We start from the raw sequence: 14,721 nt of genomic DNA on the forward strand, positions 1-14,721 counted from the left end.
ATTAGTAACTTTCTTAGAAAAATACGACATCTTATCCAAACATCAATTTGGATACCAAAAAAGTAAGTCAATATCAGAAGCTATTTTTGAATTTACAAATAACATACTAAAATCGAGAGACAAAAAAATGCATGTGCATGGATTATTTTTAGATTTCACCAAAGCATTTGATTTGGTTCAGCATGACATTTTACTAGATAAAATGGACCATTATGGTATCAGAGGTTTAGCAAAAAAATGGTTCACCTCTTATTTAAAAGACAGATGTCAGTATGTAAATATTAACAAAATCAAATCAGACCAACTGTTCCTCAATACAGGTGTACCGCAAGGCTCAATTCTAGGACCAGTTTTATTTTTACTCTACATTTGATTTGATTTGATTTACTTTATTTTACTTCGCGTTTTGTGCCTCTTGGCTAATTTGCGAAGATGGGGATGAGTGATGAAATGATGAAATTGATGAATTGACATTCACAAACAACCAAGCCCGACCGGGATTCGAACCCGGGACCCTTGGCGTCGCAGCGCGATGTGCTAACCACTCGGCCACAGGGTCGGGCTTTTACTCTACATAAATGATCTTCCAGAAACCTTATCAGAGTCTCAAACAATACTTTTTGCGGATGATACAAATATCATAGTAAAAAGCCTGGAATATGAGCAACTTCAAAAGAATTCCATTTCAACAACAACACAACTAAACACCTGGCTAAACAACAACAAGCTTTCCCTGAATGTTAATAAAACATTTCTAATAAATTTTAATCCAGCAAAACAAATAAAAAACTTAAATGTGATTATTAACAATGAAGTTGTCAAAGAATGCAATGCAATAAAATTCTTAGGAGTATAGATAGACACAAACCTGTCTTGGGACATGCATATTACTAATTTAACTCAAAAGTTAAGCAGGCTCTGCTACATGATGAGAATTTTGAGAAATGTTTTAACTTTGAATGATTTAAGGACAGTATGTTTTGGACAGATTCAACCTGTACTCACATATGGTATCTCTTTCTGGGGCAGTTCACCCAAAATGCAGAAAATTTTTATTTGGCAAAAACCCATATTAAAAATTATGAAGAATGTATCCCTCTCAAACCCAACAAAACAAATTTTGAATGAATTTAAAATATTACCTCTTCCATGTTTGTACATATTAGAAACGTTGTACTTTATTCATACAAATTCTAAAATCTTCTCAAAAAATCTGGACATACACAAGTACAGCACTCGTATGCATAACTCCCTCCACCTTTCTACTGTCCGCACATCCAAAACACATAGTGGTCTAGGATTTCAAGGTGTAAAACTCTATAACAAGCTGCCAGAGGAATTCAAGAATCATAATCCAACCAAATTTAAAATAACAGTAAAAAGCTTACTTATGAAGTATTTGTTTTATAGCACAGAGGAGTACTTAGATCATATTTTTCATTAATAGACATAACCTTTGACTTTTCTTGTATTTTTATGTTCACTAATAGTCATAACCTTTGATTTTTCTTCTATTTTCTATGTTATTCCATACTCTCTTATACTTTTTAATATGCATAAGTATGTGTTAATTCCTTTGTACTCAAAATCATACATGTAATTTTATTTTATACTCTTTATACTTTTTAATATGCTTAAGTATGTGTTAATTCCTTTGTATTCAAAATTATACATGTAATTGACCTATCTCATATCATAGTGCTATTTGTACTCATATGATCAAGTGGATGGAAATAAATCTTATCTTATCTTATCTTATTCATTGTAATTCATATTTTAGATTTGTTTATTTGGAAGATTGTGGGCACACCATTGAGGCAAAAGGGCTGGAACACTGGTTGACTCACTCAGGTGAAGGAGACAAGGAAATCACAAGAAAAACATGCCCAAGATGTAATACCACCATTACAAGAAATTTTCGCTTTGGAAATGTGATAAGGGAATGGTATGGTGATTTTCATGTAATTCAGAAGAAGATATGTACTGAAGAAAAATATACCTCAGGAAAGAGATCAAAATTGTTTAGGATGACTAGAGTTCTTCCACAAAGAACTGGTAAGGGCAGTAAGTTTTACATGTGATTCTGGAGTAATTTACATACTTTCACATAAACTTATACTTTCCTGTGTTCCAACCAAGTTGCCTTTTCCACCTAACTGCCATTTCAAATGGAAAGTGCTAAATCTGCAATATTCCTTATAATAATAATAGTCATAATCTTTATTCATCCGTTGACCCATTTTGCATGGGTATGGATTTCATCAGTGGTGGGCCCTCCTTGAAAGATGGTGCTGGGAGCAGGGGTGCCGACTTGTCAAAATTATTGGGGGGGGGGCTGTGATCACTGAAATAAATTAATGAATGACTGACTCCCACCCTTTTTTAAGTTTTGGCCTCAGTGTTCAGAATCTGGTAAAAGCCCATGAATTCCTCAAAAATATCAAAATTTTCATTCACAGTTCGTATGCAGATTGTCAATTGTTCACAAATGGATATGTCACAAGTTTCATCAATCATAATAGCAAAATATTCCCGACATTTAATATCTGCTACCACGGAGTGCAAAACAGATCTCCCTAATATATCAACGATCTCGTTCTGAATATCACGTGAGAGCCATTTGTAGCCCGAACGTCCCATACACTCCCCTAGATCATGCACATCGTCTTTTGAAACTCTTTTTAGTAAAAATGGTAACAATACTCATAATTATATACTTAGTATATAGTAATAAGTCATGTGTTTTGCTGTCTCTGGTCATAGCCCCTCCAAAGTTGGTGGTTTAGCGGTCTCAGCCCCCCCAAAATTGATGGTCTAGAACATTTCAAATGTGTATTTCAAGTTAAGTTCATGTGGCACAATTCAAAGTAAACTTTACAAGAGGAGCAAAATAATACATTAGATCCTGTTAAGCAAAATTATTTGGGGACTCTGCCCCCACATCGTTAACATTGGGGGGGCTCGAGCCCCCCAAGCCCCATGGAGTCGGCACCTATGGCTGGGAGTGAGTGCCCCAGTTGACCCCACTTCTTTTCTCGGTCAACATGCACATGGTTGCAACTTGAACTCTAACTTTGGGGTCAGAAGTTGGGCAAAAAGTGGGGGGGGGGACACAGAATCAAACCAAAAAGTTTTCTATCCCATAACAATAGCGTCCAGGATTCTTTGATACATAACTGATACGTTTGTGAAATCACAAATATTACTCTTTATTAATATGCTACTCAAGCTCAAAGAGGTCACCAAAAGTATCCTTAACTTGTAAATTTTAATGGACTTCAAAATTTGGAGAGGAGGGGTGGGGGCTTGCCCCAGCGAAATAAGTTACAACTATAGTCACATACTCTAAAATTCAGTATCTCAGCTTCAACACAAAGAATCTTGTTACATTCCCTGTACTCTCTCAATCAGGCCTCAGGAAAGAAAACAAAATTCTATAAGATGGCAGGAAGTCAGTTGAAAGTCAAATCATATATATGAAACAAATGAGCTTCTGTTCCTTTTTGGCAAATTTTGACTGTGTTAAATATAGACACATAGTTGTCCACAATAAATAATTTGAACTGTGTTACAGTACATTTTTTTCCTATCACAGCATGTTTGTTTCACATCAAAGATGTGTATTTGTTGTGTTTTGCAGTTCCCTTTTGAAATGTCAGTTTCCACTTTTCTGTAATATATTTGCTGTAATTCATCATATAGGTTTCTCTTTTTCTCCCCTGTTCTTTCTCTTTGGATGTGGTAATGCTTTCACAATAAATGAATGATTCGGACACATCATTTATCTTTTGGAAGTGTGAGACCTTGTGCAGTGGTACATCATTTCAAGTGGAAGAAAAGTGATACACGTATTATTTCTTCTTGCATAATACGTCATTAACCAATTATCTTGCATAATCAGTCATTAACCAATTATCATAAGTTAATCTGGATAGTTCTTCATAATCTAATATGATACCTCAAAGTCTGATTTATGTATTTTCTGATATGGGTTACTTTTCTTAGTTTTTCTTATGTAATTCATGCATTGTTTGCTTTTTTTTTTCTCCAGGTTTTCCAGATTTTCAGCACTGAACTTGCAATGTAATTTCTAAAAAGTTTTTTATTTTTAATCCACAGGCTGTACAGTTGTAGATACAATAGTACAAAATATTTCAACGATATTGAATTATTATTATGGAACTGGAGGAAAGTTTGGACATTATTTTTCAAGATTACGAGAACTTCATGGTCTTGTCATCCAATCTATCTGTGCTCATTGCAACATTCTCATAGCAGTTCATAGGCTGATGAACACTGTTGCATCAAAAGTGTCACTTGATATGAAATCAAAATTTTCAGAGCATGCTTGCAAACTGTTACAAATCATGAGTGAACATGAACTGTTTATTAGTCATCAAGAATTGGATGATTTCAAACTGGAATTGTTACGTCTGCACAGAATTGCTGAATTTTACCAGATAAAGGCCAGATCGAATTCTGTACCTGATCAGGAGAATGTAAAGTTAGAATGTAACAAGAGTGAGGAAATGATATTCAGCATCGAAAGATATTCATATGAAATTGATTCCACAGTGAGCAACTTACACAAAGATTTAGCAAAGAATTTTCCTGACATTTTAACTGAAATGGAAATGAAGCTAATTGAGCAGGATGTGGTGGCAATGGATGCAGCTGGGGATTGGTTTAAATGCCAGAACAACCATTATTATTCCTTGGGTAACTGTGCAGGGGCCATGGAAGTTGGTCAATGTACTGAGTGCAAAGCAAAGGTTGACCCACCACAGAACAGAGTTTTAGTCCACAATCCATTTGTCCACCGAAGATTTGGTGCTCCTTCGACAGTACATTACAACCCAGCAATAAGATATCCTTATGTGTAGACAATTACAAGAAGTAATACAACTTGAAGATACAATTTGTATCCTTTACTCAAATGCACATATATTTTTTTAAAGGGAATAACATGTCTAATTTTAAATTGAATTCAGGTTGTATATCAATTGTATGGTTAATTATTAAAGTTACACAAAGGTTTCTTGTGCACAATTGAATTACTGTTTGCAGTATTTTCACAGATATCAGTGAAATATACAAGTGTCTAAAATATAAATACAAGGAAGTAGCTCTGTAACATATAGAAGACTCCTAAATGAAAAATGTTCCAATATTTCTGCCAGTTTGCCAACATACTTCATATGATATCGACTACAATAGTGTCTATAAATGTTCAGAACTTCTCTTTTGTCCTTATGCCTTAGTATTTCTCTCTTTTTTTGTATCAGCCTTACAGATAGAAATTTTGCTACTTCATTGATGTCAAATTTTGATATATAAGTTTTACATACCTTGCTGATCTTGGATTATACGTATATCCTTGCACTTTCTCCAAAAGAAATAGAAATCGGAAAGCGTGACTGTCATGATTACATCTATTTACAATGACTGGGAAGTATGATTTCTTAGATGAAAAAACTTTCAGTGCATGTATAAAGATTAGAATTTGATTTCCTTTATTAGTATATACTGATCACAAATATATCCAAGTGCCAATTGATTATACAATGTATGGTCTGTAGAAGCTGTTTTTATGGATGATGTTGCTCATACATGAGTACACATCTGTTTCAATCCTGCTATTATCTAGGTGTTAATATTATACAGAGTGCAACTGTATGTGCACTGAGGGTTTTCAAAGATGATATTTCTTGCAATATTTTTATTTGAGTGAAAGAGCTCATTATTGTGTATTTTTTAATAATTATTTTTATTTATACCAAAACTTTCACAACTCTTGAGATTCTTTTTGTTCTTAATGTACTTTTAAAAAGTAGAATACATTATTAAGGAGAAAATATACATAGTCACTATACAAGCACTGAATATACATTCAGATTGGTATGGGAATTAATCATATTCTGGCATATTCTGAAAATTTGACTGGTTTACTGCAATAATTCTAATTCATTATGTATAATATAAATAAAACACCAATGTAGGTATGCAAGTAAAATAAAGGCAGAAGTCCAACAACTTCAGGTTTACCATACCAACAACTGGTCTCCATTACAATTCTCTGTTGTACATATACGAGGGGGGCTGGAAAGTTCGTGAAATCACCCAGAAGGAATACAGCTGGAACAACCATTTTAATACATTTTTCAAGGTATTCCCCCCGAAGCTCAATACACGTTTCACAACAATGTTTCAACATTTGTAACCCTTTCAAATAGAAGGTTTTGTCCTGCCATGCAAAACAGCCCTCCACCTCCTCAACCAGTGCCTCTTCGGATGGAAAATGTGTGCCCTTGAGATGTTTTTTGAGGTTTGGAAAGAGGTGATAGTCGGATGGGGCGATATCAGGGGAATAGGGTGGGTGGGGTACACAGGTAAAGCCCAGATCCGCCAGCAATTGCATGGTTTGATGGGCCTTGTGCGAGGGCGCATTGTCCTGGAGAAATTGCACACCACGGCTCACTTTTCCCCGACGTTTTTCCTTCAGAGCCGCCTTCAATTCAATCAAATATTGGGAATAAACAGCAGCACTGATGTTTTCACCCTGTTTAAGATATTTTATGAGGATGACACAGTCCTTATCCCAAAAGACCGATGCCAGAACCTTCCCTGCTGACCTTTGACTTCGGAACCTTTTCGGTCGAGGAGACCCACTGTGGCGCATCTCCATTTGTTGCTTTTTAGTCTGTGGATCATAATGGTGAATACATGTTTCATCTTCAGTCACCAGACAGCGCAAAAAATCATAAGGGTGTTGAAATTTGCGCACAATCTCCCGTGACATCTGCACTCGTGTTCTCTTCTGGTCAGCATTCAGACATTTTGGGTTCCATTTCGCACTGAGCTTCCGCATGTCCAGATACTCTGATATTATGACACCCACACACTCACGCAATATCCCCAGATACGCAGCAATGGTTTTGGTGGATATGCGCTTATCCTCCATGAACATGTCGTGCACTTTGACAATGTTTTCCCTAGTCACTGCACTTGCAGGCCTGCCAGAGCGGGGTTCATCTTCAGTCTCACCATGTCCAGTCCTAAAATGCCTTACCCATTTGGCTACTGTTGTATATCCTGGGGCATGTTCCCCCAAAGTCTCATGCAAAGTTTTATGGATATCCATGGGGGATTTGTCTTGCAACACGAAAAACTTGATGACACTGCGAAGCTCATTCTTCTCAAATTTCCTTAGGTCCTCCGCCATCTCTTCTTACTGAACGTGAAACAAAAAAAATAACAATGACAAAAGGATCATATGCAGGATAAGAGGTTTACAATATATGCTCTTTCTAATGGCTACAACAATTTGTTTCAATTTTTATTTCTTCTGGGTGATTTCACGAACTTTCCAGCCCCCCCTCGTATAAGCAAATTTCAGGTACGAGATAATTGTATAAATATTTTCATGAATGTGATTGTATTTTGTAAGGCTAATAAGTCATGAGAATAATCTGCTTACAAATAATGATTGAGAATGTAAATATACAAAATGTTTCCTATTTTTCTATTTTGTTGCTAAACAACTGGTGTAAATTTATTGGGATTAGACAGAATATTTGTATAGTGAATCACTACTTTCCAAATTAATTTTCATGCATTGTCAGTCAGCATTCAAAATGCAATTTTTAAAATTTTCTTTGTTTATAAGGTGTAACATTAAAATTGTTATTTAGTTGTTTGAAACCTTAAACATTTGACAGATAAATTGCAAAAATCACAATTTACATACATATATTAAAGTAAAAGTGAAAGCTTGTTGTCATTCAAATGAATATTTCTTTTAAACTTCTACGATCACAATTAGAGGGTATTTTTATTCTAAGTAGTATAAGGCATGTGTTTATGTATGTGATATTTTGTTTTAAATTTTACCTTAAGTTTTGTTTATTTGCAGCTTGCTCTTGTAATGAGATAGTCATTTGTAATTGCAGTCAATCATGTTGCTTGTGACTGTAGCTGTAAGAAATTGTGAATGAACAAATTTTCCAATAAAATGCTGAGTAATATAAACCTTTTGGTCCAGAACATTTATAGTAACCAGAGGTGGTCCTAGATGAGTGTTGAGAAGGAAACATTATCGGTCATTCCATGTCAAAGTGTCACCAACTTGACCCTCAGCAATTTTCTGATTTTTCATACATAGGTTCACTGTAATGGGCGTAATATACAGTAGATACTAAATTCCAACCTCAAAATGCTCTAATACAACATGTGCTATATAAGTGTATTATATATCATTTTAAAAGTTGTTTCAAATGCTTTCCAGTGAACCAAAAATCTCTTAACTGCAATACTAACTGAGTTATGAACATTTGAAGTTGACAAGGTGCTTCCAAAATGTAAACTCTCCCCTCCATAATTCCAAAATTTACAGCATTTCAAGGCTCGTATTTGGTATCTATCTACATCCATTAAGGTAAACCTATGTATGAAAAATCAGAAAATTTTGAGAGGGCCTTGTTAAAAGTGCCTTTTTTCTGTGACACTGTATAATACATGGATTTTTGCTGGTTTAAATCTACATTCTTTTTTTCATATTGAATTATTATTTGAAATCAATGAGGAGTATGGATGCACTATTTTTTTAATAATATTGATTCATTTAGAGTTTGTATGCACACCAGTCGTTTCATTGTTGTATTTTTAATTTTACCCAAGGCAGTAAGTCTGTGTAATGTAGTCACAGTGGCATTCCCTGGATTTTCGAAAGAGGGATTACGTGTTCTTTTTTTTTTGTAGTCAAGTCAGCCCTCATTTTGCCATATTTTCTTTCTTTTTTAGAAATACTGCACCAAGGAGGGAGGGTGGTTATGACCCACACTAACCCACACTAACACCTCCCCCTCCTTGGGCATGCCACTGGGTAGTTGCATGTTCTGGCTTGTTTTGCATAAATCTCTACTACATCTTGGGATTTGTTTTGATTGTGGTTGCCTTAATATATATGAAGGGTACTTCCTGTCCATTTTTTGTAGTCATAATGTTATGCTGATAATAAATACTCTTGTCTGTAGACTGACATGCCTGTTCGTAATCATGTTTGGAGTATGCTCAAAGTGTTGGTGAGGATGTGAGAGTGGGGATTCCTGAGGTAAGTTTGTATAGTAAAGCTCTATACAAGGCATAGCATTCAGCTGAAAATATGGACATGTCTGAAGTAGTTCAAATTCAAATTCAAATTCTTTATTTACGTGGGCGAGGTTCAGCCTAAGGCTGTTCTGCCACCTAACCCGTGTCATCGATTACATTTAAATTTACATTTCTTATACATACGTTATTACAGAATTAATACAGTGTGCAATAAACTGTATGATTTAATTACAAAATCTATTGATAAAATAATTGTAATAAATGTATGAATAAAATGATACAAAAATTGTGAAAAGACAACTACATAAAAATAAAATAAAATGAATGAAAAATAAGTAAAAATAAAAACATGTAGACAAAATACATAACATAAACATACAAGTTACATCATAGTATTTGAACACAATCTCTGCTCTGCCAAAAGAAAATTCTTTACTTCATTTCGGAAAGATTCTATTTTAGATATGCTCGACATGGTCTTAGGTGGGGCACTCCATATTTTTGCAGCAAAATATGAAAACGACGACTGATATGCCTGTGTGTTGCAGAGTGGAAGGTTAAATTTGAAATTATTTCTTGTATGGTGGCTGTGAATACTGGTGCGAGGGATCAACATGTCTGCCAGATACGACGGCTTGCCAGATGTAATAATTTTATGTATAAGGCAATATGTATGCAGTAGCCGCCTACGGCACATATTGAGGATATTCTTATTATTTATGGAAGGTAAAATATGTTCACGTCTCGGGATGCAAAATATGAACCGCATGCACGCATTTTGGCATTTTTGAATCTTTGCTTGTAAAGTTTTATTTATTCTACCAGAGTACACTACGTCACAATAGTCGAGAAATGGATATATAAGTGTTTCAACTAATCGCTGCTTGATTTCTGAAGATAATAGTTTGTTAAATTTAAACAAGAATCTAAGTGTTCCAAATGATTTATTGATTTGGTGGCTAATATGCTCATTCCATGATAGATGAGTGTCAAATATCAGTCCAAGACTTTTAACTACTTGAGCTTTAGGTATGACATCATCATTTATTGTAATTGTTGTATTAGTGTGCTTGACCGAACCAATAGCATTTCGAGTTCCAATAAATGTATAACATGACTTATTAGCATTAATTTTAAGGCCATTTGCATCACCATGTTTTTATCGCACCCAAATCATTACTTATGTATTCAATACTTATGGCAATTTCTGTTGGATTGAATGATTTGGTTAGTTGAGTGTCATCAGCATATGAATGTACGTTACAGTATTTGACAACTGAGGGTAGGTCTGCAATATAAATCGTAAACAATAAGGGACCTAGTATAGATCCTTGTGGAACACCAGATGAAATATATAATTTATTAGATAATAAAGTAGGCGACAGTTTTACACGTTGATTTCGGTTACTTAGATATGAAAAATACCAGTTAAGGGTAGATTGTGAAAAACTGTAATATTTCAGTTTACTGAGCAGTAATTTATGTTGTACCGTATCAAATGCTTTGGACAGGTCCAATAATATTAATGCAGTGAGGAATTTCTTATCCATAGCCTGGAGGATGTCATTTGTGACTTTCAGCAAAGCCGTAGCAGTGCTGTGTGCCGGCCGAAATCCTGACTGTGAGGGTGGAAGAATATTGTTTTGGGCAATGAAGCTAAATGTCTGTTTATAAATTATTTTTTCTAGTAGTTTTGAACACACAGGCAGAACACTAATAGGTCGAAGGTCGTTTACATTAGTTGGTCGGGTCGTCTTAGGGAGTGGTGTTATCAAAGCTTCTTTCCATTTCCTGGGAAATACGGATTTCTCGAGCGAAAAGTTAATAATATGTGTGATAATAGGCAAAATAAAACGTAGCGATAACTTCAGCATTGTAGTTGATATTCCATCTGCACCAATAGCAGTAGACTTGATTTCGTACAAACATTTTCTTACAGTATAGCCATCCACTTTTTTAAAAGCAAATTCTGGAAGCATATTATTAAACTTTTGGTTACTAAATTTTAAACATTCTTGAGATATCAGACGTTGGTCGATATTTAGACTATCAATTGAATTAATAAAGTGTTCATTTATCTCGTTCGCATTGTCAAACGTGGAGGGGAGGTCATTTTTATTTGAGCCAATGCCTACAGATTTCAGCTGCTTCCATAAATGCTTTGGTTGTCTTGGTGTTTTATTGATGTTATGCTCAAAATAACACTTTTTTTCTTGCCGAATAACGGATGTCGTGAAATTTCTCAATTCTTTGTATTCTTTCCATGCAGATTCAGTTCCGATTCGCTTGAATTTACGAAACGCATTGTCCCTTAGTTTCATCAACAGCTTCACATTCGATGTAATCCACGGCATACGTTTGTTACGAACTGGCGCATGCTTGTCAAAGAGATCAAGTAAGTTGACATGGAAATACTATGACAGTTGTATCATTTGATTAATTTTGTACTCGAGTGTATTGAGGTAGGAACGTCGCTGTGACGTGGTAGACTACCTCAGAGCTCCTCATGCCTCGCGGCTCGAGCGAGGTGGAAAGGGGGCGGGGCTAGTAGTTGAAACGGCAGATCGCTTGACGTCGGACTGGGAACCGAGCAGTGACGAGACGTTTGTACGGGGTGTAATACCTGCATTTACGTGTTTGTGTCGAATAAATAGTAAGTCAAGGAAACTGATTCTTATTACTTCCCGTCGTCATAAGTATGGCGCACGAACAGGAGGACTCGATCGTCTACGTCGTTAGAATCTGGTTGTAGCTGTTAGATGGAAGAATTCAACTTTTTCGTCTGTGATGTTGGAACGTAAGTACTGAACTTTTTCTATGTGGAAAAGAAGAGTGACGAATAACTTTACCGTGCTGTGATTGTAGCACCGAAATTATAAAATAGTTGTACTGAATACGGCGACTAAAATTTTTAGCTAGCAGTAACTGAAATTGAAAATGGCTACAAAAAAGGAATTGGAGTTTCTCTTTAAACAATTTGAAGCTAGACTCGCGGAACAAGTTAATAGTGTTGAAGCTAACGTCAAAGCTGATATTAATAGTGTTGAAGCTAATGTCAAAGCTGATATTAACAGTGTTGAAAGGAACGTCAAAGCGGATATTAATAGTGTTGAGGCCAGTGTAAGTAATGTAGGCACCAGCATAGGTCTCTTAAGGCAAGACTTCGAATTATTGGAAGCACGAGTCGAAAAGAAAGTGTCTGATAATTTGGTCGAAACAAAGGAATGCGCCCATGAACTAAAGGAACAAGTGGTCAACTTGAGCACGAAATTGGAAGAGAAGATAAACGAGGTTTCTGTTACGTCTGTAAATCAACATAAAAAATTGAGAGAGGTTTTCGATTCTCATGTAAAACAGGTAGAAAATGAATGTGTAGAAATTAAGAAAACACTCGAAATAAATCAAAAGAAGTTTGAAAGTTTAGTCAACCTTGTACATGGAAATGAAAGTAGTATGAAGGAGTTGTTTAATAACATTAGTGGACATGAAGTTGCTATTGATGAGTTGAATAGTAAATTTAACGAAATTAGTGTTAAATCTGGACAAACTATTCAAGATCTAAACTTGAGCGTTCAAACCGTTCAACAGAAAATATCTAGTAATGACATTACTGTTAAGGGTTGCTTACAACAACTTACAGAGATTACTAACAAATATGAGGTTCTAGATGATAAGATGGAGAATATTCGGTATCAAGTTAGAGATTTAACGAATGATTTTTCCATTTTAAGAGTAAGTGCTGAACCGGTAAAATCTTCTTTAGGATTAGAAACTAGAGTACAAGGCTTAGTTAGTCCTGATGTTCCTAGATTGTCTGAACAGCAAAGGGAAGCAAGGAAAGCTTCTTTACCCATTGAAAAAACTGAATATATCACGTTTAGAAAGCAAAGACCGTTACGTAAAGGAGAATCTGATTCAGATGTAAAATCTTCTAGCTCTGAAACTAAAGTTCAGTTAAGGGGGCTTAAACGTAAATCTGTAAGTAGCTATAAGACAGGTAGAGTTGCGAAAAGCATGTCAAGAGATAAATTTCATGATAGTAGTTCGGAAAGTGGAACTGATCACAAAAGTAGTAGTTACAGAAGGAAGTTTGTACCTAGTACACTTAAGTACTCTGATCTAGATAGGTTACCTAAATTTACTGCAACTAGGATGGATTATTTGGCGTCACAATTTCTTCAAGAGGTTGAGGATCGCTTGGATATGTTAAATGTTCCCAAAAAAGATTACATGAAGTATGTACCAATGCTTTTGAAAGGTGTTGCTAAAAATTGGTTCTCTCAAGAGAAACTACACATTGTAGATTATAGTTCTTTTAAAGTTCTTTTCCTTAATGCCTTTGAAAGTGCATCGTGGAAGTCAACATGTCTTGCAAATGTCTTGTGCAAGAGATACAGCAAAGAAAGTAGACAAACTCTGTTAAATTATTTCTGGTCACAGATTAATTTACTAAATTCCATTCAGCCAGACATGCCAGAACAGCAAAAAACTATTTTAGTAGCCCAACAGTTACCACATAGAGTTAGAGAAGCAATCTTAAATCAACCTAATATTAGTCTTGGTACCGCTGCGGAATTGGTTGCGCGTCATGAAGCTTTGTATGCAAGTGCTGAAGGTGAAAGTAGGAGAGATGGAAGGCCTGTTGGTATTAGACAAGTACAAGTTGTTAATGAAACTAAAAGAAATAATCACTGTAGAGTAAGCAATATGCAAAATTCTAATACAAGCCATGAGACTAATGTAAGGAATTCTGGTAATTTCAGGAGATATGCCACTGATAATAATAGTAGTAATGATAGTAGATCTGGTCAAAGGTCTTGGAGAGTAAACCGTTTTCCATATTCTGGTAATAACTATAGAAATAGTAACTTTCGAGGTAGATACAATTATAGTAACCAAAATCATATAAATGCTGATAATAGTAGACCTAGGTATAGAAATACTAGTACAAACACTGTGTCACACGATGATGTTCAAAACAATCCTCAAAGAAGTGAACCTAGATCTAGTACTAGGGAAGAAATAGAAAATGGTAATGGTGGGTCTTCACTTAGGGTGAATGCACCCTGGTTTGTGCCTGAACAACCTTTAAACTAGATAGTGAGTCTATTGTTATTGTGACACAGAATAGCATAGACGAAGATGAGAATATTGTGTCAGTAGCCAATCTTAATACTGAAGATTTAAGAAACAAACTTTGTAATGAAAATTCTAGTAAAGCAAACTGTGAAGCATGCCTTAAAAATGTATGTAGGGTAGATATTAATTTTTATGAAGACTTGTTAGAAGATGAAGCGAAATATAGTTCTAATAACTTAATGTTACCTGTAAACCTCAGGAACAAAGTCAAGAATACAACTTCTATCTTTGCAAATATTAATGGGATAGAGAGTAAATGCTTAGTAGATAGTGGTAGTGACATTTGTTTGATGTCAGAGAACAAATGGAAAAGTATTACTAGCGAAGTCACCAGACCTAAATTAGAGCCAATAGAAGATATTATTTTGGTTGACTATTCTGGAAAAAGAAAACAGAAAGTACTTGGAAAATTTTGTGTTGATATAGAAATTGAAGATATTATGTTTTTTGTTCAGTTTGTTGTCGTCAAAGATT

General features: G+C 35.1%; 1 protein-coding gene across 3 annotated transcripts in view; it reads left to right on the top strand.

The window, feature by feature from the left end:
- The window catches only part of LOC145998392 (NFX1-type zinc finger-containing protein 1-like), a 58,300-nt gene extending 53,119 nt beyond the window's left edge, over positions 1-5,181 (top strand). For all 3 annotated transcript variants that reach the window (XM_083134802.1, XM_083134797.1, XM_083134806.1), the window contains exons 10-11: positions 1,781-2,055; positions 4,120-5,181. In XM_083134802.1, the coding sequence (XP_082990928.1) occupies positions 1,781-2,055; positions 4,120-4,883 (1,039 nt within the window). In that variant the 3' untranslated portion in view covers positions 4,884-5,181. The remainder of the gene's footprint in view (positions 1-1,780; positions 2,056-4,119) is intronic.
- Positions 5,182-14,721: the final 9,540 nt, after the last annotated feature.

This window comes from Lepisma saccharinum, chromosome 1 (assembly GCF_977018435.1).
Source record: "Lepisma saccharinum chromosome 1, izLepSacc3.1, whole genome shotgun sequence".
NCBI classification, from domain to species: domain Eukaryota; kingdom Metazoa; phylum Arthropoda; class Insecta; order Zygentoma; family Lepismatidae; genus Lepisma; species Lepisma saccharinum.